At 34.0% G+C, this 23,574-nt stretch overlaps 1 protein-coding gene across 7 annotated transcripts in view; it reads right to left on the bottom strand.

Annotated features, from left to right (window-relative positions):
• Positions 1-998: 998 nt before the first annotated feature.
• Positions 999-23,574, bottom strand: part of LOC143257025 (uncharacterized) — a 66,898-nt gene continuing 44,322 nt past the window's right edge. For 6 of the 7 annotated variants that reach the window (XM_076515094.1, XM_076515095.1, XM_076515099.1 and 3 more), the window contains 7 exons: positions 21,253-22,054; positions 20,872-20,967; positions 19,596-19,861; positions 14,967-15,510; positions 10,449-11,354; positions 7,643-7,862; positions 999-5,412 (listed from right to left, as the gene is read on the bottom strand). In XM_076515094.1, coding sequence (XP_076371209.1) covers positions 2,943-5,412; positions 7,643-7,862; positions 10,449-11,354; positions 14,967-15,510; positions 19,596-19,861; positions 20,872-20,967; positions 21,253-22,054 — 5,304 coding nt within the window. In that variant the 3' untranslated portion in view covers positions 999-2,942. The remainder of the gene's footprint in view (positions 5,413-7,642; positions 7,863-10,448; positions 11,355-14,966; positions 15,511-19,595; positions 19,862-20,871; positions 20,968-21,252; positions 22,055-23,574) is intronic. The other variant, XM_076515096.1, reaches the window with a different exon arrangement.

Here is a 23,574-nt window from a genome sequence, read left to right as displayed (position 1 = left end):
GATTTTCTTTTTCAATTAAAATATTTTGAACAAATAACTTGAATGACTGTTTGTGTAAAACTTGGTAGAAGAGAAAAGATGGCATTTTAAAATTAATGTCGGAATCAAGTTTCAATTTAACAGTAGCCCAAGAGTTGGCGGTGGGTGGTGATGACTAGCTGCCTTCCCTCTAGTCTTACACTGCTAAATTAGGGACGGCTAGCACAGATAGCCCTGGAGTAGCTTTGTGCGAAATTCCCAAACAAACAAAAATTCAATTTAACGTATTTCTTTATTGTAGAAAGTATACTTTTTTTTTTAAAAAAATTACTTTTACAGACAATTAACATGCTAACCTTAGAGATAAGAGGCTGATGGAGCATATGCATGTATGTTTTATCTTATAGCAAAGCCACATTGGGATATCTGCCGAGTCCACCGAGGAGAATCGAACCCTGATTTTAGCATTGTACTTCCGTAGACTTACCGCTGTACCAGCGGGAGTCTATGCATGTATCTGTTCACAAACTTTGGAACAGTTATAGAAGAACGAAGATTTCTATTCTGTTATTTTAACTTAAATAATCAGTAGAGATTTGATATTCACCTGTGTTTTCACACCAAACATTAATAAAATTATTTCAATTCATTGGCGCTTAGTGGTATCTGGATTTATTTTTTTTGTGAGAGAAATGTTAAACGTTTGGTTAATGAATTTTGTTTACTGGAAATTGCTAATATTAATATATCTAAAGTCTAAATTTCTATGGTTTTATTTACTTTACTTCTTCATTAACCTCTCTCTTCCGTAGTTATTACACTTGATGTACGAACACTGATACATGCTATGTCATCAACAGTTCACACATTTTCTAGAAATTATAATCAACTTGGTTCCAATTCTAAAGATTTTACTTAAATAGCACCATTGTTTCAATTAAATTATTCGTCCTGTTTGTGTCAGGTTATTCTACCTCAAAGAGTTTCATTAAAACTTAATAAACCAGTTAACCCGAATAAAATTCTATGCAACAGTTTTATTGAATTTCATAACAACAAAAGAACCAATATAGCATCATAACGTACAATAGTGCACGAAAACGGTGACAAACGTTTTACAAGAAAACATACTGACAAAAATTATATACTTTTGGCTTTGCATTGTCATGTCAAGTAACCAAATTTCTTTTTAAAAGCAATTGTCCTACAAAATACTGTTTACACTGCTGAGATGTTTCGATTAAAATTAAGTACTCAAAATTGAATAAAAAAGTTACAAAGTGGAAACATTTTTAAAATGTAGTCTTCATGCACCTGATTTTTTATCCAGAAAAATTACGTTGATAACATCTTAGTGAAAGACACTAAATTAGATTTTACTGAGAAAAATCAATGACACTGTGTTTTAGTTCTTTCAACTTCCTACCTGCAAGTTTGTTTTATACTTTTTTTCCCCCTTACTAATTATATAAAATATTTAAGTAATATTATAGCTTTAAAGACACACTTTGTTTCTCAACCAGTCATTTACACAGTGTATGGAGTGTATAGGTTACAAACAATATATACAATGCTAATGCTTCTAAATAGAAAGAAGAATTTATAAGAAAAAGGCAAGCCTTATGAATGTGTTTTGAGCTAGGTCTTAATATAAAATCCAGTGCAATTTAATATTTATCACTTAAAAGGAAGATCTCACACAAAAATTTTTAAAGTCTATTTTCACTTATCATTGCTCTACCAAATCCCTAATTAATAGATTTTCCTCCATTATTACTTTGTATTTTTTTTTTTTGAAAATTTCAGATCTGATAATAATATAAAAATGCAGAAATATTTGTAGGGACTGAAAAACAAGTTAAGATTTAAAATATATTTAAGTTCAAGTTTCGTTGTTCTTTTATTTTTTAAGGTTTGGCCAGCTCTATCACAAATTCTGCCACACTAAAACCTTTTTTTCTTGTAGTTAAAGTTATCTATGAAAAATTTTACATAGGCAGTAGAACAAGATTGCCTATGGATTAAAATATACACTTTCTACAAGAATTACATTTCTCCTGAGACTCCGGAAAATCAGCATAGGCAATTTCATTAAAAACAGTTGAGCGTTTATCCTGAGCAGCACCATGAAGAAAACTGACTCCCTGGTGGCAACCAAAAGAACATAAATATACCAGGTCGGTTTTTTTTAAGATCACAAAAAAAAAGAGATATGTGATAAAATACTGACATAAATTTGAATAAAAAACTCAACTAGTTGGCACCAACAAATTATTCAGGCAGCTGTAACCTGAACTTCATGTGTGTAAAATACAAATATAACAAGCCTTTAATAACAGACAAAGCTATACTTCATTAATGAATAAAATAATAACAAGATAAAAAAAGATACCACAAATGGTACTATGAGCAGTTTAACTGCCAAAATATAGATTAATTCACAATTTAATATCTTTTGAAATATCCACAAAGATATAATAATAAAATGGAGATACGTTTTCTCAGTTCTTTGTTTTTTTTTCCTGTTTTTCTATGATGAGTGTTTTTTTTTTTTTTTACTTTTACTAACACCATTTGAGCAATGAAACCACAACGATTTCACTAGGTATTTAAGAAACTTAAAAAACACTAACAGAGTATCTCATAAATGCATTCTATGGTACTCGAGTATCAGTTAATTCAGGTAAAGAACTACTGAAGTTCACAAAACTGGTCACTCAATTTCATGCTTTGGCTTGCTTAAACCATTAGGTGAAGCTCCTTTTTATTCCTGTTTAACACACACCATTTATTATAATCATTGATGCTTTTTACTGCAGTACTGAACCATTGTGTTCACTTAACTGCAATATAGTCAGCTTTTTTAACTTAGAAATATCTTCACCTTATTATTTCTGACCTACAATGACATCTCTAGTTGGTAATAACTTTGGTTCAAAAGATATTTATACAACTTATATTAATCACTTAGGCCCAAGAAAGCTTGGTGTGGGCAGCACATTGTTGTGGGTGTTCATCTGACAGCCAAAGGTTTCAGCTGCATAAGACTGCTGCTGGAAGTTGTGGAACTGCACTGTATAACCTGGATCAGCAGTTGTTCGACTGTAATTTATGGAGGGTGGGAGAGGTTGACAGGTGTTGGAACCTAGTCCTGCATGAGAAACTGAATATGGCTTGTCAGGAAACCCTCCTTCTACTGTCATTCCAGGTATTGCTCTTCCACCAGGATATCGTGTAAGCTGTGGATGACAGTGGATAGCATGAGGAACCATCTGTCCCTGATACAATTGTGCCTCTACATAAGGCATATGGTCAGAAGCTGACCTCTGTAACATTGGACCATTGGCCATTCCCACATGTTGGATACTATGCATACCAGTCACTGGACCCATATCTGGTCTTATGTGTGGGCCTGGTTGTGTAGGGTCATTCACTGGAACCATCCCAGGGAAATATTGAAGGTTCTGGGTAGGAACCTTACTCTCTAAATTAGTCAAAGGTGTTGCTAATCTGTGAAGAAACTCCATACTTGGTGGACATTCTGACCCACGAGTTGAAGGAATTTGTGGTCTTGTTGGAAGATACTGAATTGTATTGGGTGCAGTGGCTTTAACCTGAACATTGGCACCATTGACAGATTGTACTGGCATTTCTGGGAGGTAGGGAATTATTCCAGGTCTGATATGCAGGCCTGAGGAATTTATTGTTTGGTGACATGTCACTCGTTGTCCTGTAGAAGGATGTAGCATGTGAGGGCTAGGTCCTGATGATCCCATAAACATTGAAGGTGCTGGAGAAGCTGAGCTGTGTACAATTGGGGGACCTGTTGTGATGGATGAACTAAATGTTTGCTGTCCAGGCATCACTGATGGATTGGGTTGCATTGATGCAGTTGTTATATTCTGAATGTTTACCTGCTGTATGGCCATTGTAGCATTCACATATGTATTATTTATAGTCTGAGGACATACTCCCATACTGTGGGCCATTTGAGGGCTCTGTAGATGTTGTTGAGATCCTGTGTGCTGGTCCACAGTTTGGTGGAGACCTTGCATGGATGTGTTGAAGTTTACTTTTTGGCCCTGGTTGGCATTCCCTGATAAGGAACTGGTTTTCATACTGGATGTATTCATATTTGCCAGCATCTGAGAGTCCACAGATCTTGTAGAATCACAATGATTGGAGGGTGAAGGTTCAAAATGAGTTAGTCTATGTGAGGCCAAAGGTTGAGAGGCAGGTTGTATAGGAAGATCATTATTTCTTCCTGGTGCATTTGATGCAGATACTAAGCTTGGTTTGCTGGTTGGAGGACTATCAAAAGGAAGTGTCATTTTCTGTAAGGACTGGAGGTGTGTTGAACCTGCAGGAATAGACATGTCTGGATGGTTGTAAAGTTGAGAATCTAAAAGTTGAATTGGAGATTCAGCAGGAAAGTTTGGTAGTGTCTGTACTCCTTCACCAAACCTTGGTTCAGGATCAACAGTCTGAAGCTCTAGTTTCCCTTTAGTATCAGTAAATATAGCTTCAAATCTGGTCCCAGACCGAGCACCAGTGTTACCACAAGTACGCATCCCAAACCTAACTCCAGTATCAATAGTAGGAGTTCCAAGGGGGGCAGTAGGAACTCCAAACCTAGCAGCAGGACTGACAGTAGGAACACCAAATCTAGCTTCAGGGTTAGAAGTAGGAGCTGTAAACCTAATTTCTGGATTAGCAGTAGGGGCTCCAAACCTAATTTCTGGATTAGCAGTAGGGGCTCCAAACCTAGCTTCTGGATTAGCAGTAGGGGCTCCAAATCTAGCTTCTGGATTAACAGTAGGAGCTCCAAATCTAGCTTCTGGATTAACAGTACGAGCTCCAAATCTAGCTTCTGAATTAACAGTAGGAGCTCCAAATCTAGCTTCTGGATTAACAGTAGGAGCTCCAAATCTAGCTTCTGGATTAACAGTAGGAGCTCCAAATCTAGCTTCTGGATTAACAGTAGGAGCTCCAAATCTAGCTTCTGGATTAACAGTAGGAGCTCCAAATCTAGCTTCTGGATTAACAGTAGGAGCTCCAAATCTAGCTTCTGAATTACCACTAGGCACACTAAACCTATTCTTTGTTCCAGCTGTTGGAAACTTTTGCAAAACACTCATATTATTAACTGACGTGGTCATCCCTAGAGGTGGAGCTACTTGTCCCACAAACTTATCTGCTGATGCAATCCCTGCTAGACGAGCCATTTGCTCCAAACTGGACTCCTGAGGCCCTGAGAATCTTGGCAAGTTTTGTGGTATCAGCCTACTGTCATGGAATCCACCATTGTTGGATAATCCTCCATTTTGTGAGGAATGTGTGTGAGGTCCACTACAAGCAGTAGAAGTGCAACCTGAACCAACAGGAGGACCTATGCTTGGCATATAACTCACATCTGTATTACCAGGTGGTAGTCTAAAATTAATAAAACATCTTACTTCAAACTGAGCCTTAAGAAAACAAAACAAAGAGCAATAAACATTAATTGTTCAAATGAATTTTCAAATCTAGGATTTCTTAAAAAATATTTCTGCATATATATTTTAGAGAATATTAATACTGATACAGTGAAGTAAAGTGAAACAAATTCAAGAGGTAGGACTACATTAAAAACAGAAAATTAAAACTTCTAATTAATTACATTAGTTTGTTATAACCAAAAACAAGACAAAGCAAAAATAAAAACCACACTAATTTGAAAGATCCCATGGTACAAGCTTTTATGTGGGATATAAAATGTACCCTAGGTTTTGAAGGTGACAGCATAAATAGGACACGCATTGCAGTGGGGATACACTGTTTATCAGTCTTCTCTATTTGTCAGTCTCACATAAAGAAATACAATAAAAAAAACTAAAATGGGTATAGAAATTAGGAGAGTGAGTGCTCAAGCCCAAAACATCTCACATCTATATCACTCTTCACTACCTACAGACAGTTGTGAGAAGATGACTGCTCTCCAAAGTAAAGAAAAATTAATTGAAGAATAAAAATAAAGTACTGCCATTTGGGGGTGAGTAAGTTAAATAATCTTATCTCTTGAAGTTAACATTTCAGCCCCCGTAATGGTGGAAAAGCACTAATTGATTTATACTAGCATAAAGGGGCTCATCCAGTTATATAAATTAACTAGTATAACTCCCAACTGTCACCCATTTAGTCTACTGTAACTATTATGCTCTAAAGAAGCATTTATATGCAGTAAGATGTACATCTGCATAAAGTAGTGCCAAGTTGTTAAATGACCTTACTCACAACTGAAAATAGTTATTAGAAATTTTTAATAAAATTTCTTTATTAAATCCATAAGCTATTAATTTTTGTACCAGTATTTCAACATTACTGATAACATATTACAATTATTACAAATTTTACAATATCTGAATAATTGCAAATAATTTACACACACACTAGGTTTATTACAAACAGTTATTACACCCAAAGGAAGACATCCTCATACATTTCTTTAAATAACTCTTACTTTCTTCCACCATAATCTTCCTACCTTTTTTTTTTTCCTATGCTGTAACAACACCTTGATTATAGATGTGGTCAAGTAAGATAGTTTAAATTTACAAATGTTAAGCAACATCTATAAGTAATACCACAACTGTCATTTTAAACAATAATTTTAAAATAACTTCACAATTACAAACCTAGAATTAAATATTACCTGTCATATTAACAGTGACCAACAAAATTTGTGAAAAAAGAATAACTAAGATTTATAGTAGAATATTAACATTGTTCATCAACTACACTGCTGAATATCATACAGTTTTATGCTTGAAGATGTTAAATAAATCCTTAAATTGTTGAACTGATCATTGTGAACATGAGAAAGTACAGGTAAAATACTCCATAAGCAATACTGAAAGTAAAGTAACTACTGATTTACCCTCTTTTACAGAACAGTTTTGTTTTCTCATTGCTTTATCCTGCAAAACATGACACTATTTAGGACACCTTAAAAGAAATTTGCAACAATTGTACCCTAAAGTAAGTATGGACTGGAAAGTACAAGTTTATAAATCCTATACTTTCTTGACTAGTGTTCCCTCTAATCTGCGTGGACACACAACAACCAATCAAGTGATACTCCCTTCATTGTTCCAGCCACGCAAATCATCAGAAATGGAGAAGAGTCTCAGCATGTTGACTGCCCAAAGCCCAAATAACTAACTGGTAGCACTGTAAAGTTGTCTAATGATCCTCAATAGGCCTAAAGCCCAAGTAACTAACTGGCAGCATTGCAAAACAGCATAATGATTCTCAATATGCCTAAAGTCCAAGTAACTAAATAGTAATACCCTCCTTAAAAGAAACTCATTGCACATCTGCTCATTGCCTTGGTATTGGTGCATATTTTATACTATACATGCATTGAAAACATTAGAGGAAACATTGCTTTTGACTTTTTTGACTTAACATTTAGTAAAACAGTTGTTTTCATTCTAATTTATTCAAATGGACAACTGCAGATGTACAACCAACAAACTACTAGAATAAATTATGTATCTTGTTTCTTTTCTTTTTCATATAGTCACTTTAATCATATGGTCTAAATACATGGGAATACTGAAATAAAAACAGCTTTTGCACACTTATACAATTTGAGCATTACAGTTGCTACAAGTCTACTCACCCTGAAGGAGATACTGTGCTCGGATCTCCAAGATTAATATTAGGTTGTTTCTGGATAGTTAATTCTTGTCCTTCAAAAGCTATTTGTTGTGGGGAGGGAACAGGCATTAGGTTTGGCTCCTTGACCAGCATATTGGAGAGAGATGAAGCCATCTTACAATGGTTTGATGTGATTGGAGGTGTGTGGGTTAGGGGTCCACTGGGACTTGGAAAAGTTCCACCTTCATAGTAAAAATAAAACAAATTATCTTGTCTTATTTGTTAAAACTATCCTTAAGGAAACTTGGCATAAGATACAGTCGTTTAATTTTATTTATTTAGGCTATCAGTATGGTGATTCAGCATGAAATGCAATGACTCATCTGTATCCATTTTATACATTGAAACTTAATTTTGAGTTAGTTTGATCAGATTTTTAAAAATATGTTTTGATTAACAGTTAAGTACACAGATCATAATTGAAATATATAATACAATTAACACTCCTACGAAAAGTGGGGCCTAATAGGCCCCAGAGCAACTTGAAAGGTTATTAATATTAGGCTAATAATTTTGTATTTAAATGAAATTGCCATTTAAATCCATTAATGAATGGATTAACGAGATTCCCACTGTCCCTATCTACTATCTAGCGAAACCACAGCCAGGGGAAATGGCTTGGAGAAATCAGGACTAGAAACGTCTTTTCGTAGGAGTGTTAATAAACTGAACACAAGTAAATAATGCCATTAATGAAGTCACAAAAACTGAAACCTATAAAGATTATAATGTAATGTAAAGAATCATTAAGTTGAGTATACCCTAACTAATAAACATTCTGGCATAAACTCAGTAATACTTTATAAGCTTAGTTATTTTAGCAGAAAATTTAGCTTTGTCCAAAATTCATAAACTAAACTAAAATATTCATAAGTATAATACTACCAATAAACAATAATAATAATTAAATAAAACTATTTTACATATTATAATAAATACTATTGACAACATAAAGTTTTGAAAAAAACTAAAGTATGTTATTACATAAAAGAAATGCTGGTTTTGTACAATCTAGTTGTATATACTAGAAGTGTTGTCAAAAGTTTGTAGCCTGATCTAAACAACCTGAAATGTATGATTTTTTCTCTCATAAATCCTATGTTTGAATCTTTTTTAATGAGTAAACAACACATAATATAATGAGCTTATTTTATGTGTTGTAGATTCTTGAAAGAAAGAAGTGAGCAGCATTAAACATCACAGACAATATTGAATATTATGCTGATCAATTATTTTGTTAAAAAGAAAATGCCACTGCAAGAAACTCACCAGGACATGGAAGTAACATAAAGAATGGATACTCCAGAAAATTCAACAATATAAAAGTGGTGTGCAGGTCTTGAGATTGGTAACAATCATGTGAAGGTAATCTGAGGTCAGGTTAGCTTTTGACACTGACTACAATAGAAATTACACACGAAGTTCCTGATTTGGTTACACACAATAGAGGAATTACCATTAGAAAGTTAGCAGAGGAAGTGGGAAGTATTTTTGAGTGACAATTTGGGCATGAGTAAGATTAGTACCACAAGTTCCAAAAGTATTGTAACCTGAGTACAAACTGATCTGAGTTTTTAAAGCCAACACCTACTCCACAGATCAACAGCTTCGTAGCAATGGATGAAATAATGGTTCACTACTTTGAACTGAAGACAACAAAAATGGAAAATCTGCAATCAAAACAGCCAAGTTCATTCATCCCAAAGAGTTTTAAGTCACAACCCTATGTTGGGGATGTCACGGCATCAATTGTTTGGAATGCCAAGAGCATTTTACAAATTGATTAATTGGAAGGAGGTTATTATGCATCTTAACCAACAATTTAAACCAAGAAATCAAAGAAATAAGAAAATTACCTTTTCATCAGGACACAAATCACATGTTGCTTTGAATGATATCCATAATTCTGGCTTTGAATTACTCAGTAAACCTTGTATTCACCAAATTTAGAGCCAAATAACTTTTTTCTCTCCTTTAACCTTAACATCTCTCTCTGAAAGATCAAGAAATTCCAAGTGATGATTATCTTACACATACTGTCCAGTCATGGATTCAGGACCAATCAGGGACTTTCTGTTGTTCTTTCAGAAAGTCCCTAGAGCAATGTTGGTACAAACATTTAGACTCAGAAGCAGATTATGTTGAAAACTGATGCATAGTAGAATCAGTGTCCCTTTTCTTTATACATGTTGTTTGTATACGGTTGCTGGTTTACATATCTTGCTATTAGTATGCTACAATACACTTAAGTTGCATGACACTTTTTTTTTAATTCTTAAAATAAGCTACATATGATCTGGTTTTCATTCCATCACTGTTAAGACTGTCTAGTTTTTGGTAAAGTCCAATGAATTTTCAAGTAATTTAATGCAGTTTTGCTGAAAATATAAGCTCAATGATGGGCTTTAGTGGTTTTATATATATATATATATATAAAAATAAATAAATAGATTTCTCTGTTAAATGCTCATTAACTGTTAATAGGTGATTGAATCAGCACTATAAAACAACGACATGAATATTGCAGACAAACTAGACCATAACAGTAATGCGATACATATAGAAAAATATTTTAGTTAATTTTACACTGATAATATTTGAGTAGAATGTTTGACCTATTCCTTTTTAGTTTAAAACAATGTTATTTCTTGCTAATTACCTAAAACTTCAAAATTTCAGATTTCTAAAAACCATTTGAAGTTGATAACTTTTGTAATGTTCCAACATTATAAGGTTATAATTCAAAATTTCAGAACCCAAACACTTACCTGAACCACTGTTCAGAGACATGGTTTTTGATGGTGGAGAGATCAAAGTGTCATTAGTAAGTGTTCTGGTGGTAGTGGTGTCTTGAAGAAGTTGCTGAGTTTGTTTTCCAGTAGAAGACATCCTTCTTTTCCCAGAACTTCCCAAACCTGGGGCATTTATAGTGTTAGGAATGGATATGGTACTGGATGGTATGCTTGTGGGATTACAGTTTAGATTAATGAGATTAGACATAGCTGCTAGGCTACCATTCGGTGGGGTGACAGAGGAAGAAGTAGTAGTAGTAGTAATAGAGTTCAATAATGTGCCACATCTTGGGCTAGGATGGGAAAAGTTCGGGCCTGGCATAGTGGAATAAGTATGTTGGCAAGAAGGGTCAACAGGAGAGGTAAATCTTGTTGATGAAGAGCTAGGAGGCAAAGATCCTCTAGAGCCTTGAAGATGAGAAAGATTCATATGTTGATCTGAATTTGAATTAGTCACTCCTTGTTGAAGGACAAAGTGACCACCTTGCTGTGGTTTCTTCTGATCTTCGCAGGGATAATGGTGAGGATGAAAATCTGCCTGGGCAGTTTGAGGTCCAAAAGGCACATTCTGGTGAGAAAGAAATGAGGGTCTCACACTAGAAGACAGAGAAACCATAGCCCTATCAGAAGTCGGATGAGTACAAGGATGATCTCTCATTCCACACCCTCGAGGTAGACATGGTGCGTCCGTTGATGATGACAGCCTTTCAGGCAAACGGAATCCATTCTGTCCAACTGACATTGTGCCCCCTGGAGGAGCCAAAGACTGATACTGAGTTTGGTCAGGGAACAAAAGTTGCTGCATCTTCCTAATGGTAGCAAGCTGTTCTTCTCGATGCTGACGTTGTTGAGGAGTAAGATTCTCATTTGGAATCTTAACACCTTTACAGAAACAAGTCAATTTAAAAAATTACATTCAAATTCATGTGTCCTTAACAAGTAAAGTATTCAGTTAAATACAGATATAATAATACCTCCAGCCACATATACTTAGCTGTTTACATAACATTACAAAACTAAAGTTCAGAATATTTGTGTAAAAAATTAAAAAACATTAAAATAAAAATTGAAGCATACAATTTAAAATCTTCATTCTGTAATCATCAGAATAGTTTTTAAATAGTCTACAGTAAATTTTTGCTACACAGAAACTTGCTATGCAGAAATCCATGATAATGAAACTTAAAAATTAAGTTAAAAGTCACTTTTCACAAAATTCTATATGTCAAGCTTATAAATTTTAAATATTACTAACCAATAAATGTATGCAATCCATGGTGAGAAGTTTTTGTTTTGCTATAAAATTTTAATTTTATCCTTGCTTTATCCAATTAGTTTTTTAATCTTATTACCTCACTTCCATGGTTACTGCTGTAAATAGTCAATAATACTGTCCGTATAGTGTAATGTTGTACTTTCTATGTAAATTATAATATTGTTTTGATGTAGTATTTTATGTTACGCCTAATTATTATTATGGCAAATGTACAATTTAGAACTTAAATCTTTTGATGAATAGAAACATGTTTGTTTTTATCCAAAATACCATGAGGCTTAAGAACACTTAATAAGTGAGTCTATCTTGAAAGTATGTATAAGTAATGATAGGAAGTCCCATCGGTACAACTAGTAGCCATCCCTAATGATTGGTGTATAGTTGACTACAACTGGAGTTACAATACCTATGCATTTTAGCAGAAAAATAACTTATTCTTGAGATCTCACATTTTCCTTGTTGATTAAATCATATTTGACAAATCTAAATGCAAAAGTGCAAGGAGTTAAGAAACAAACAATCACAAACTTCTGTCATATCATAACAGGATAGCCAAACATCAAATTCTGCATGATGTTCCATTCAGCATGCCACATGGTCTGTTGTTTGTCTTTTTATGTATTTCATAGAACTTCATTCTGCTTTACTTTGGTCCAGAATGCAGGATTCTTTTATGGGTGCCAACATAACATGCTGTGTAGATCTCGCTTGTGACTACTTCACTCTTATTCAACATTGGAACTACAGTAACAGTATGTTGAGATGACTGAAAAAACATTAAGTATTAGTGATAATAGGTGTGTAGAAAGAGACTATAAATCAGTTACCTTATATATATTAAAGTGATTTAAGTCAGGTGAAAACTTGGCCAAACTGAAATCATCAAGACTTCCTACATCTAAAGTGGGAACAGTTCCCAAGTTGCTACACCTTTAAGTGCAAGTAGTTTGCATTGGCATTTAAAGAGTGAACAAAGTGTGAGCTCTGAAATTTCACTTTTAGTGGTAGTAAAAAGTGGTTTGCAAGACTCAAAAGGTATTGTGGTTTGATAAATACTAAAATGAGTGGTGAAACTGCCAGTACTGACAGAGGGACAGTTAAAAATTATCCTAAAATGGTAGATGAAATAAACAAAGAGGGTGAGTAATTACTGTAATAAGTGTTTAATGTTGATGAGACAAGATTTTATTGAAAGTCAATGCCAAACAGAACAGTTATTTCTATGGAATAAAAGTTATTGCCAGGTTCTAAGGCTGCCAAATGTTGATAAAGGCTTATTTTAGGAGATAACACAGAGCAATTTCAAGCCCTTATTGTCTGTCATTTCAAAAAAAAAAAATTCCATGCTATGAAGCCCAACCTATCTGTTAGTTGGCATTCAAACAAGAAGACTTGGGTGACTACAAAATTTTCACGAGGAATGTTAACTGTTTCTTCCTGTTGTGGAACAGTACTGCACTAAAAAGGTGTTGCTTATCTCAGACAATGCCTCAGGCTACCCAGCAATCTGTTTGATAATGTGAGGGTAGAGTACCTCCCTAAAAATATTCCAGAATTGCCCCAGCCCATGAAACAAGGTGTGATAAACATCTTTAGAGCATATTATCCAAGATAAATGTTTTGCCAATACATAAAAAAACTGGTGGAGATAAGAAGCCACAGTTTCAGGAAGACCATAACATCAAGGAGAACATTTCCAAGTCACGGTAGAAAGTACAAGCATCAACAATGAACAGTGTGTAAAGGAATCTATGGTCCAAGTGCTTCAACAATTTAGCTGGTTTTGCCTCGCATGCAAATGATGTTCACTTCGAGAATATCCTAGAAAAGGATGTATCATAGTTAGAGTTTCATGGAGAAAACTTCAGGAATGAGAAACTGATGCACCTGGAAAAAAAAGAGATGTGGAAGAAGAGAAGGAGGAATTTCCACCTACCCAACATCAGTTGAATAAAAATCAAGTGTCTGAAACATTTTTTACATTTTGAAGCAGGTTTGATATTTACTGCTATAAAGAGCTGTATAAAGAGAGAGAAATTCAAGTTATCTCTGGTTGCATTTCTTAGACAAAGTCCAACCAGTAGCAAAAACAAAAAAGACAAAAGAGTTCTGTCACTGATAACATTGCTTTCAGCTGAATCTACTGCCCTTTACTCTCCCTCCCAGTAACTCCTCCCTCCACACACATACACATCTCCCTGTAAAACTACCCCATGCAGCAATAAGCAGTCACTGGTAACTGTTGAAAATATTATGTAACATTATATTTCTTTGACTTATTTTTAGTAACATTAATATTTCATCACAATATTATAAAATTTATATTAAAAATGTGTTTAAAACAGGTTTTCTATATTCGTTAGTATTTTTGCTGTTTGTTGGGGCCTACATTTTTTTTTTGTAAAAAAACAACTCCAATTATACAATGTGAGTCTATGAAAAAATGAATTTCTCTATGGACAGCTTTCAAGAACACATCTATCCTACATATTGAAGGATGGATATAATTAAAAATGTTGACTGTCCAAGCATTTTAATTAACTGTTTTCATACACAACACAAACCCTCTGAACTCAAGTGATATAAACACATATTTTGATACATTTAACAAAAATTGCCATCAGAGAAAAATACAACACATCTCTTTTGATATATTTGATGCAAACCTCCAGATATATGATATAACATATATAATAAATTTGATAACATACATCTAATTATCTGATGATACAGCACAAAAAACTGATCCAGGTTGGAAAAAAACACAAAAGTAGTAATATGTTAATATATGGTGCTAATGTATAATATAGCATAAATCTGTTGTCATATTATGATAATTTGTCACTCCATACAAAAATCTGTAGTTATCTAATGACTTGTGTATCCAAAGATTGGTGTGACAGTAAAAATCTAGTATCCTTTAGTGGACTAATTTTTAAATTGGTGAGAGAAACAAAGAAAAATGTACACATTTCTAATGCTACAATTTATATGACCAATCACCTGTACACCTGCAGTGTTTTATTGTTGACATCCTTTACTGACAAGTGATATAAATCAAATAGATATACTTGGGTTGATGAGTAGAATAACTGTTAGTAATACACCAGTTGTGTGGGTTCCTCTGAAATACAAAATTTTAATCTCGGGTCAAGTCGAAACACTGAGATGCTACACATAGAGTGAACGAAAAGAATAGACAACAATGTGATACTAACCAACTAATGAAGGTTCGTCACTGTTCATGGCTATACTACTTGGATTTATAGTGTGTTGGTGAGGCATGCAGCAGCCGGGATGTGATCCTCCTGTCTTATAGCATGGAATTCCTGGTCTCATCAATGGATTCTGAAATTGTTGGGTGGGTAAATCACAATCACACTGGGATCGCCCCCATTGTGTTCCTTGCCAAACATCTGTAGATCGACACTGACTTCCCCATACAGATTCCCTGCTAGATCCTAAACAGGTACCTGATCCATGAACATCACATGGTCCATTCCTAGGACAACTTCCAGGTTGTAAGCAAGAATTATTACCTTGGGGTGTACATGAACTAGAGCATAAATTATGATTGTGGGAAAGGCATGATCCAGAACATGGCACAGACTCAGAGGAAAAGTGGGAAACAAATGAAGAGGTTCTAACTATCTTATCTGTGTATCCAATCTTATTCTGCCTGCTTTGTTTCATCTGGGCTAGAGTGTTCAACCATGTTGCTGGATTTTGTCTATAAAACTGTTGAGTTTTCACTGGATGCATCTGGACATTAAAGAAAACTAATGTCTTAAAACTGAAATGTTTTTACAAGCTAAAGGATTAATTTTATATATTTTACAATTATTTAATTTTATATAGTCTTGTTACCCTAGTTACAATATATTCATCAGAAAATTGGAATGCATTGGTATGACAATAATTTATGATCAAAACACTAAAAACAATCACAGTGCATTATGACAGCAATATAAATTGTGCTAAAATTCAGATAAATACACTGATAAAATATTGGATAATGTGCCTTGCTGTGATAAATAAATAAATAACTCACCTTTCTTTATTTTTCTATGTTTTTGATACACATGACTATCAAATTTTTTATATTACTTAGCTCATTTCTAGTTTATGTTAGTTACTATTCCTTAATACAACTAATCTGTGAAAACATCTGTCATACAACTGCAAGTATTTTTAAACCTTCTTTTAACCTTCTTGCTTTACATAGATCAAAGTATGCAATTCATGACCTTTAAGAGTTACCTTCAATTTTTAACTACTTTATTATTATATGTGAATAAACTTGGCGTAATAATGTAGTTAATAAATCAACTTTTAATACAAGTTTTTAAGTTCTTAATTTCATTAGAAAATGTTCCAAAAACATCTTCTATTTCCTGTGGTATGTGAATTGTGACAGCTGTTCTCTAAGTCTTCTCCATTCTGTAAATTATTTATTACCCTTCTCTGAAATATGGAATATAATATAGATATTACAAAGGGAAATTCTAATTTTCACAATATTTAATCTTATTTATTTATACAGTCGCACTAGAAAATCAGACCCACTTGCCATATACTCTCTTGCACAAATTGCTAATAGTTCTCTCTGATGTTTTATATTATATTACTTATAACCAACGTTGGTTATAATACTTATAAAGTATTAATCTATTAAATGACATATGTTTTCAGCAAAGACGATTATCTATTTCGTCTTTAGTGAAACAGAATGTTTTCTCATGGTGTTTAGACTGAGAAGCTTGGGGAATTACCCATTTCTCGGCATCAAAAACGTTATTTTTTTTCCATAAAATAATTCTCATATTACCCTGTGTTTTCCAGGCCAAAGACTATGTTGCTCATAGGCCTGAACCTAAACCTAAAGGAAATACTAGACAGTAATCAAAACCCCTCTATACGACCAAGAATGAAATGTAAAAGTTACTTAGTATTAAATAACAAATAAATAAACAAGGTAATCATAACTAATCACAAAATTTATTGGCATTTCTGCAGTAGGCTAAGGTAAACCAGTCAATGTTCTAATTTTCCAGTTTTCCATCAAATAATGACATTTTACACACTTCAAATTATCTTCATATTTGAGGCAACTGACATTTTTTATATATTTAGGCAACATTATAAAAACATGTGAAAAGTAAAATTGCAGAACACCACCCAGTAATGGCAGCCATTTGCAAAATATTGCAAGTTTCTTTTGGTTCCATTCAGGCTATTCTGTTCAAGTGTTGTGTAATGATTTAAAACACAGATCTGTTCTCGATAGGAGTTCTCTGTAACAGTTCCGTTGAATCAAATTTTTTTTAATACAGCCGATATTATGACTTCTACAAAAAAAAAAAAAAAGGCACTCTTTGAATAGTCTTAGAATAATGTTATTACTGGTAATAATAGATATTCCAGTGGTAATATAAGGTATACACTTTCAAAGATAGATATAGTGAGCACAAAAAAGATGTGGGCAAGAGGATTTATGTACCATAAGTCACTAAATAATCCACAAAATATCTTGTTAAGATTGGAGGAAGCACTATGACCTTATTCTTATGTTTATCTCTTTTTTCAAAACTTAGCTAATCAAAATAGAGTTGCATCTTTGACACGTGTGCCTTCAACCCTAGGAAATATGGTATTTTAAGCCTCTTACGAAATATACTCTTGAAAACAAGAAACACAAAAGGGATACTTTTGTTATTTTAAAGAGAAATATATGTAATAACGTTACAAGCTCAGAGTATGTGACATTACATGTGCTAAGGCACTGATTGTCAGACCAAAATGACAATAAAAGTTGTATACTTTGAAAACGGAGGAAAACATCGGATTTTTCGCCAAAACGCATGCGTGTCCAATAAATTTGTTTGAGAGATCTGCATGTTCTGCAAGTGCAACATGTGCAAAATCCCTATAAAAGTGACGGGTTCTCGGTTTCCATAGCTCAGTGTTAAGCCACTTACAGCGCTATACAGTTATGCCAAGACTGACTGAAGCACAACGCAACAATGCCATTGGTCACTTGGAAGCAGGCGAATCTTGATCAGATGTTGCCAGAGCTGTGAATGTCCACCCAAGCACCAACACAAGGCTATGGAATCGTCACCAACAACATGGATCAACTCGTGACAGTCCACGATCTGGCAGACCTCGTGTGACCACGCCCGCACAAGATTGCAACATCCGGTTACATCACCTTCGGGATAAGACCACCACTGCGACGTCTACTGCTTCAACCATACCAGGGCTGCGTAGGATTTCCGATCAGACCGTACTCAACAGTTTACGATATTCTTAGGCCCCATGTGCAACCCATCATGGTGAGCGTCAACGACGTTTTTCAACATGACAACGCCCGTCCTCACACAGCCCGACTCACCACTGTCTTCTTGAGACACCACAACATCAATGTTCTTCCCTGGCCATCCAGATCACCAGATTTAAATCCTATCGAACATCTTTGGGACGAGTTGGACAGACATCTGCGACAACGACAACCTCAACTGCAGACTCTACCTCAGTTTGCAGCAGCTTTGCAGGCTGAGTGGACAGCCATTCCACAGGATGTGATTCGTCTTCTCATCGCTTCCATGGGCAGAAGATGCCAAGCAGTTATTGATGCTCACGGGGGGCATACTCGTTATTGATGTTGAGTGATGTTAAACTTCACCTAGTGAGCGTGGACTTCGCCTTTGCAGACTTTGGATGTTCAGCAGTGACTGTGCAAAGTTTCACACATGTCATACAGAACTACCCGGAATAAACTTAACAATTTGTCTCATATTTTGCCTTTTGAGTTTCTTTTTTTGAAGAGTACAGTTGAAAAGCCAGTAAAATTATCATAGTTACAAGACATTGATTTTTTTGTACATGCTATTTTTCTGTGTCATTCCAGTCATTATTTATGCAAATTAAAACTATTTCAAAAAAAAAAAAAAAAGGTTTAAATTTCATGGGCAGAAGGCAGCCAAAAAAAATCCAAAAAAACAAAAGGTCAAAAGTATTACATTTATTGTTTATGTATATTCTTTATTTATTATTACAAAAGCAGCTAAAACATAAGAATTAGAGACTTATTAAGTTAAGTAAGATAATGAAAAAATTGTAAAAATAAAAATTAATCATAAGCTACTCTCGAGCAGCTGGTCTGTTATGACATTCAGTACTGTAACATGAGCTAAGTGTTTACTTAATGATGTACAATTTGTCAGAGTCCAAAGGATATTAAACAATAAAATTAAGTATAAGCAGGTGAAAACTGTTAGAAGCTTTAAACTATTTAGGATAAACAATTGTCAAAGCAGCCAAGTCCATGTAGAATTATAGTAGAGAAAATAACAGATAAAATATAAAGTTTTAATGATAAAAAATTTGATATTCATTTAGGAGATTTTAGAGATACACAAATGGAATTTGAAAATTCCAGAATTCAGATGAAGTATTCCTGCTATTAATATGAATATAACATTGCATTTGGAATAGTGAACACACTGACACCATATGTTTATGGACAGATATTTCACAAAAATATTTAATTACAAAATCTGACTTTTTGTGTGGAAAAAGACTTTTAATGTTTACTGAAAAATTGTCAAATTTTGTGATGACACAAAAAAGACATTAAAGTTATAGTATGGAAATTGTAATGGTTATTTTTTAGTTATAAGGTCAGTGACATTTACCAATCCAGTAAGAAAAAGTTAATGTGATCAAAATGACAAGTAAACAAAATTAAATAATTATAATGGAAAGACATAACAAAATGGCTGGATAGCCAAATGAGTAAGTACTGGCACATTTTATCTTTTATTAGATCAAATGCATTCATCTACCTCTAAGAAACGTTTTGTTCCTGGTTGACTACAGTGAAATGCTATCATGGATGGAAATTGACCAGACAGAACAGCATCAGCAGCTTTATTAGCTCGGTTTGTAGAAAAAACGAAGATATGACTCTGTTGCTGCAGGTATTGTGTTTCCAAACCATCCGAGGACTTGCTGAGCATGTTGTTTGACAACGATTGGATGGATGTTGATGATTGTGGAGCACTGATTGTTAAATCAACCATACTTGATGTTCCTGAAACATGGGAGACATCTGAAAAATATCCAAGAGTAGAAAACTATATATTTTATTTTAACCTACTAATAAAAATAAAAGCTATAAAATAGTAATACCATGTGAAGAATATACAAAGGAAGAACTTAGACAATGTTAAATGGTCTTAATTATACTTGCACTGAAAACATTTTTGGCCAATATTTGTATTTTGCATACTTTAAAATAAAACAGGAAAATACACATAGTTCTAGTTTAAAAGAAGTTATAAGGTTATTTACAGTAGAATGTACAAGGCATTCCTTCAAAATGTTGAACATATCTATAATTAGTTTGAATAAAAAACTGCACATATACAAGGCACAGACCAGCTCATGAAATACATTGCTAAGATGTTAAAACTTTTTTTTCTCTTTACAAAACTAACCTACCTCTAGGTGTTTCTCACATGAAGATAAAAGCACATTCTCTTTTTAACTTACAACTTCAAAATAATATCTAAATATGAAATATGAGGGATGCTCAGAAGCAAAGAGAATATTATTTCCAATACAGTAACCATATCAGATTACTACCAACAAACATACACTAATGATATTGTGAATATGAGTGACCAGTCACCTTTCAACAGTCTTTGTAAAGAATAATAATAATTAGAGGTGTGACACTACAAATCCATTTGCAAAGAGATGCTTTCACTAACTCTGGATGTACTGGTGCTGTAACCATCTTAATGTGCTGACCACATAACTGTCTGGATGTATGTACTATGCAAGTGTCTGGCAATACTGATGATGTGACAGTCTGGATGTAAAGATCATGCATGACTCTCCTTTATAGGACCAAACAGACATACTAACACCAGTGTCACTCACTCAATGTCAGTGGTTTTGCTGTGTTACATGATACTAGTTACAGAAAAAAATATGATGCTGCTGCTAACAGCACACTGATATGGAACTAAAACATTCACTGACTGTAATTTATTCAGTGTATGGGAAAGAGAGAGCCCCATTCCTACTGAATATCCCTCAGTAAAGAACACATGCCTTGTAAACTATTGCCAGATGGAGCTGGTGGTGCATTTTCTTTGTTACTGCTGCCTGATACATCACTTCGATTGTCTGGTATTGCAGGAAGATTTGCTAAAGTATCAGGAAATATCAAAACATAAATAACTTGAAGTAACTTAGATAAATCTAGATTCAACAACAAAAGTGAAAATAAACAAAACAAAATTATACATTACATAGCTGAAAAAATATTTAAAACAGAAGTCAGTACAAATTTAAAAAAATTCTCTTAATAGAAAAAAAAAGTTTAAAAAGCTAATACAAGAAAATATTAAAGGATTAAACACACTATAAAGGTAAAACATGTGACATCACTACTCTGCATGTCATCAAAGTCCATTAAGTATTAAAACTCACAATCTTGAGAATTCTCATGGCTCGGAGTTGTGCTTCCAGGATTACTGCAGCTCGGAACAATGCTTTCTGGTTTGGAAGCTGAGGTTTCACGGACTGTGTCAGAACAGCTGTCGGATACAGTACTAGGACAAAGAGTAGTATCTGTGGCACCACTAACAGTGTCACATCCACTTTTATTGTTACACAAAATACTAGTGGATGAACTAGTCATGTTAGTAGACTGAAAATCTAAAGTTGTAGTAGCACTAATTAGTGAATTACTGTCACAGTCATTTAATTTCAAGTCACTTTCTATTTTATGCACGTTTGTTTCTGGCAGAAAGTCTTCAAAATCACTCTTGATACCATTTTGTAATGATTTTACAATACCATTCACATCCTTATGACATTCTAACCCATCCACTATTGCTAAAGCACTGCTGTCACTATGACAACCAACATTCTTTTCCAACATATTTCCCACGTCTTTTGTCTCGCACTTTAATATCTCCTGGTGATTAAGTTCTGTTTTCTTTATAGATTTTAAATCTTTTTCTGCATTTTCCAAGACCTTTTGATATCCTGTTATGGTCTTTGTTTCTGAGGTTAATAAATCTTCAGGAACTTTCTCTAAATCTCCTTGTAGGTTCTCCTGATATTCTATGTATTTCTTGGCTTCTGCTGCTGCTTCTATTTCTAAGACCTCCTGTCCTGCTTTTCTAGTCTTCTCCCAAACTTTTAAGTCTTTCTTAATCTCTGCTAATTCTCTCTCTAAAATATCTTGATACTGTGCTTCTGTTATTTTTTCTTTGGCTTGTAAGTCCTAAAAAGTACAAAGAAATAGTACAAGTTTAATTGAAGTAGATTAACAAGGGAGAAATGATGAATGTTTACACTTAAAGCAGTTACAGAATCAAATAATTTGGGTACACTGACTTTTTTTTTAATAACATTACAATGTAAATTACTTTATCATTATTTTAATATCATAGATTTCAGTTGTATTTTGGGTGAAACTTTGTAATTTTCTTCAGCTAATTTGCCTTATTTTAAATAAAAATTAGTTAGTAAAAGGGTTATAAAAAACCTAAAAAAACTGAGTAGATTATCCACTATCTTTATATAATTTAAAAATCACCAATAGCATCTGATTAACTTAGTAAATACTGTTGCTTATTTTATAAACCACTAAGACTATACAATGTCTTAAAACAAAAACTTATGATGCAATGACTGATCAACTGACTACTCCACTGTTAGTGATATCTTTAGCTACAACCATATCGCCACTTCTAGTTTAGTATCAGTCTGAGATCAGATTACCTGAAGATAAATATATTTATAGTGATTACATTACAAACAATACAACCTTTGTATACAGTAAAATGACACTACATAGCTTTTCTTTCATATCTATCCAACATATATAAAGGCAAGCGTGTGTCACGTCACACTTGATTTTGAGGGTGCAAAGGGGCTGTTAGGGAGACTGGGTGCTATAAAATCTTGAAAGTTTAGTAAATGTTGGCATGATAAACCTAAAGTAAAGTGGGATCACCTAGCCTACAGTCAAGTACATAAAATTTATCATGTAATTAGGTTGGTTGGTTGTTTAATGTTTATTGCCACAAAGAAACTAGGCTATCTGTGCCAAACAACTGGTAAAATAGTAAAACTGTTAAAATACGTAAAAAAGAAATCATGTTAAAACTAAGTCCATTTTCAAATTGAAAAGGTCATAGGCCCTTAAAAATTTAAAAATACAACTGAGGGGTACAGTGTCATCATTGCCAATGACACTGTCCAATGTCTAGGTTGAACCCATGGTGAAATGTTGTCTAAAATGGTGCTGTTGCTCGCAGTCATAATGACAGCATGACAGTAAAATGTGGGCTACTGTGACTTGAGTTTCACACAGACCACACATTGGTGCATCAGTCCCAGATAAAAGAAAATGATGAGTTAAAAAAATGATAACCAATGCATAGCCTCGCCAGGACAACTTCCTCCTTCAACCCTTACATAAACAAGATGGTCAAAGAGCAATAGAAGGTTTGATCTGGAATACAGACATAGCTGTGATAGCACCAGAGCAGACAGATTCAGCTGTGATGTCAGCATGCTTGTTCCCATGAATACCTATGTGGCCTGGTATCCAGAAAAATTGAATAGAAATAGATGACAGAAAGAAATGGGCCAGTTGATTTTGAATATCGATGAGAAAAGGGTGAGAACTGACACGAAGCAATTCCAGGGCCAGCAGAGAGCTAAGCAAGTTGGTATAAATAGTACAGTTCGTGTACTGTATAGGTCCTATATGATCCAGGGCAAGAGAAATTGCAT

The sequence above is a fragment of the Tachypleus tridentatus genome, chromosome 7 (assembly GCF_004210375.1).
Source record: "Tachypleus tridentatus isolate NWPU-2018 chromosome 7, ASM421037v1, whole genome shotgun sequence".
Taxonomy (NCBI): Eukaryota; Metazoa; Arthropoda; class Merostomata; order Xiphosura; family Limulidae; genus Tachypleus; species Tachypleus tridentatus.
Note: the sequence above shows the minus strand (reverse complement) of the source record. Positions and strands in the feature narration are given on the sequence as shown.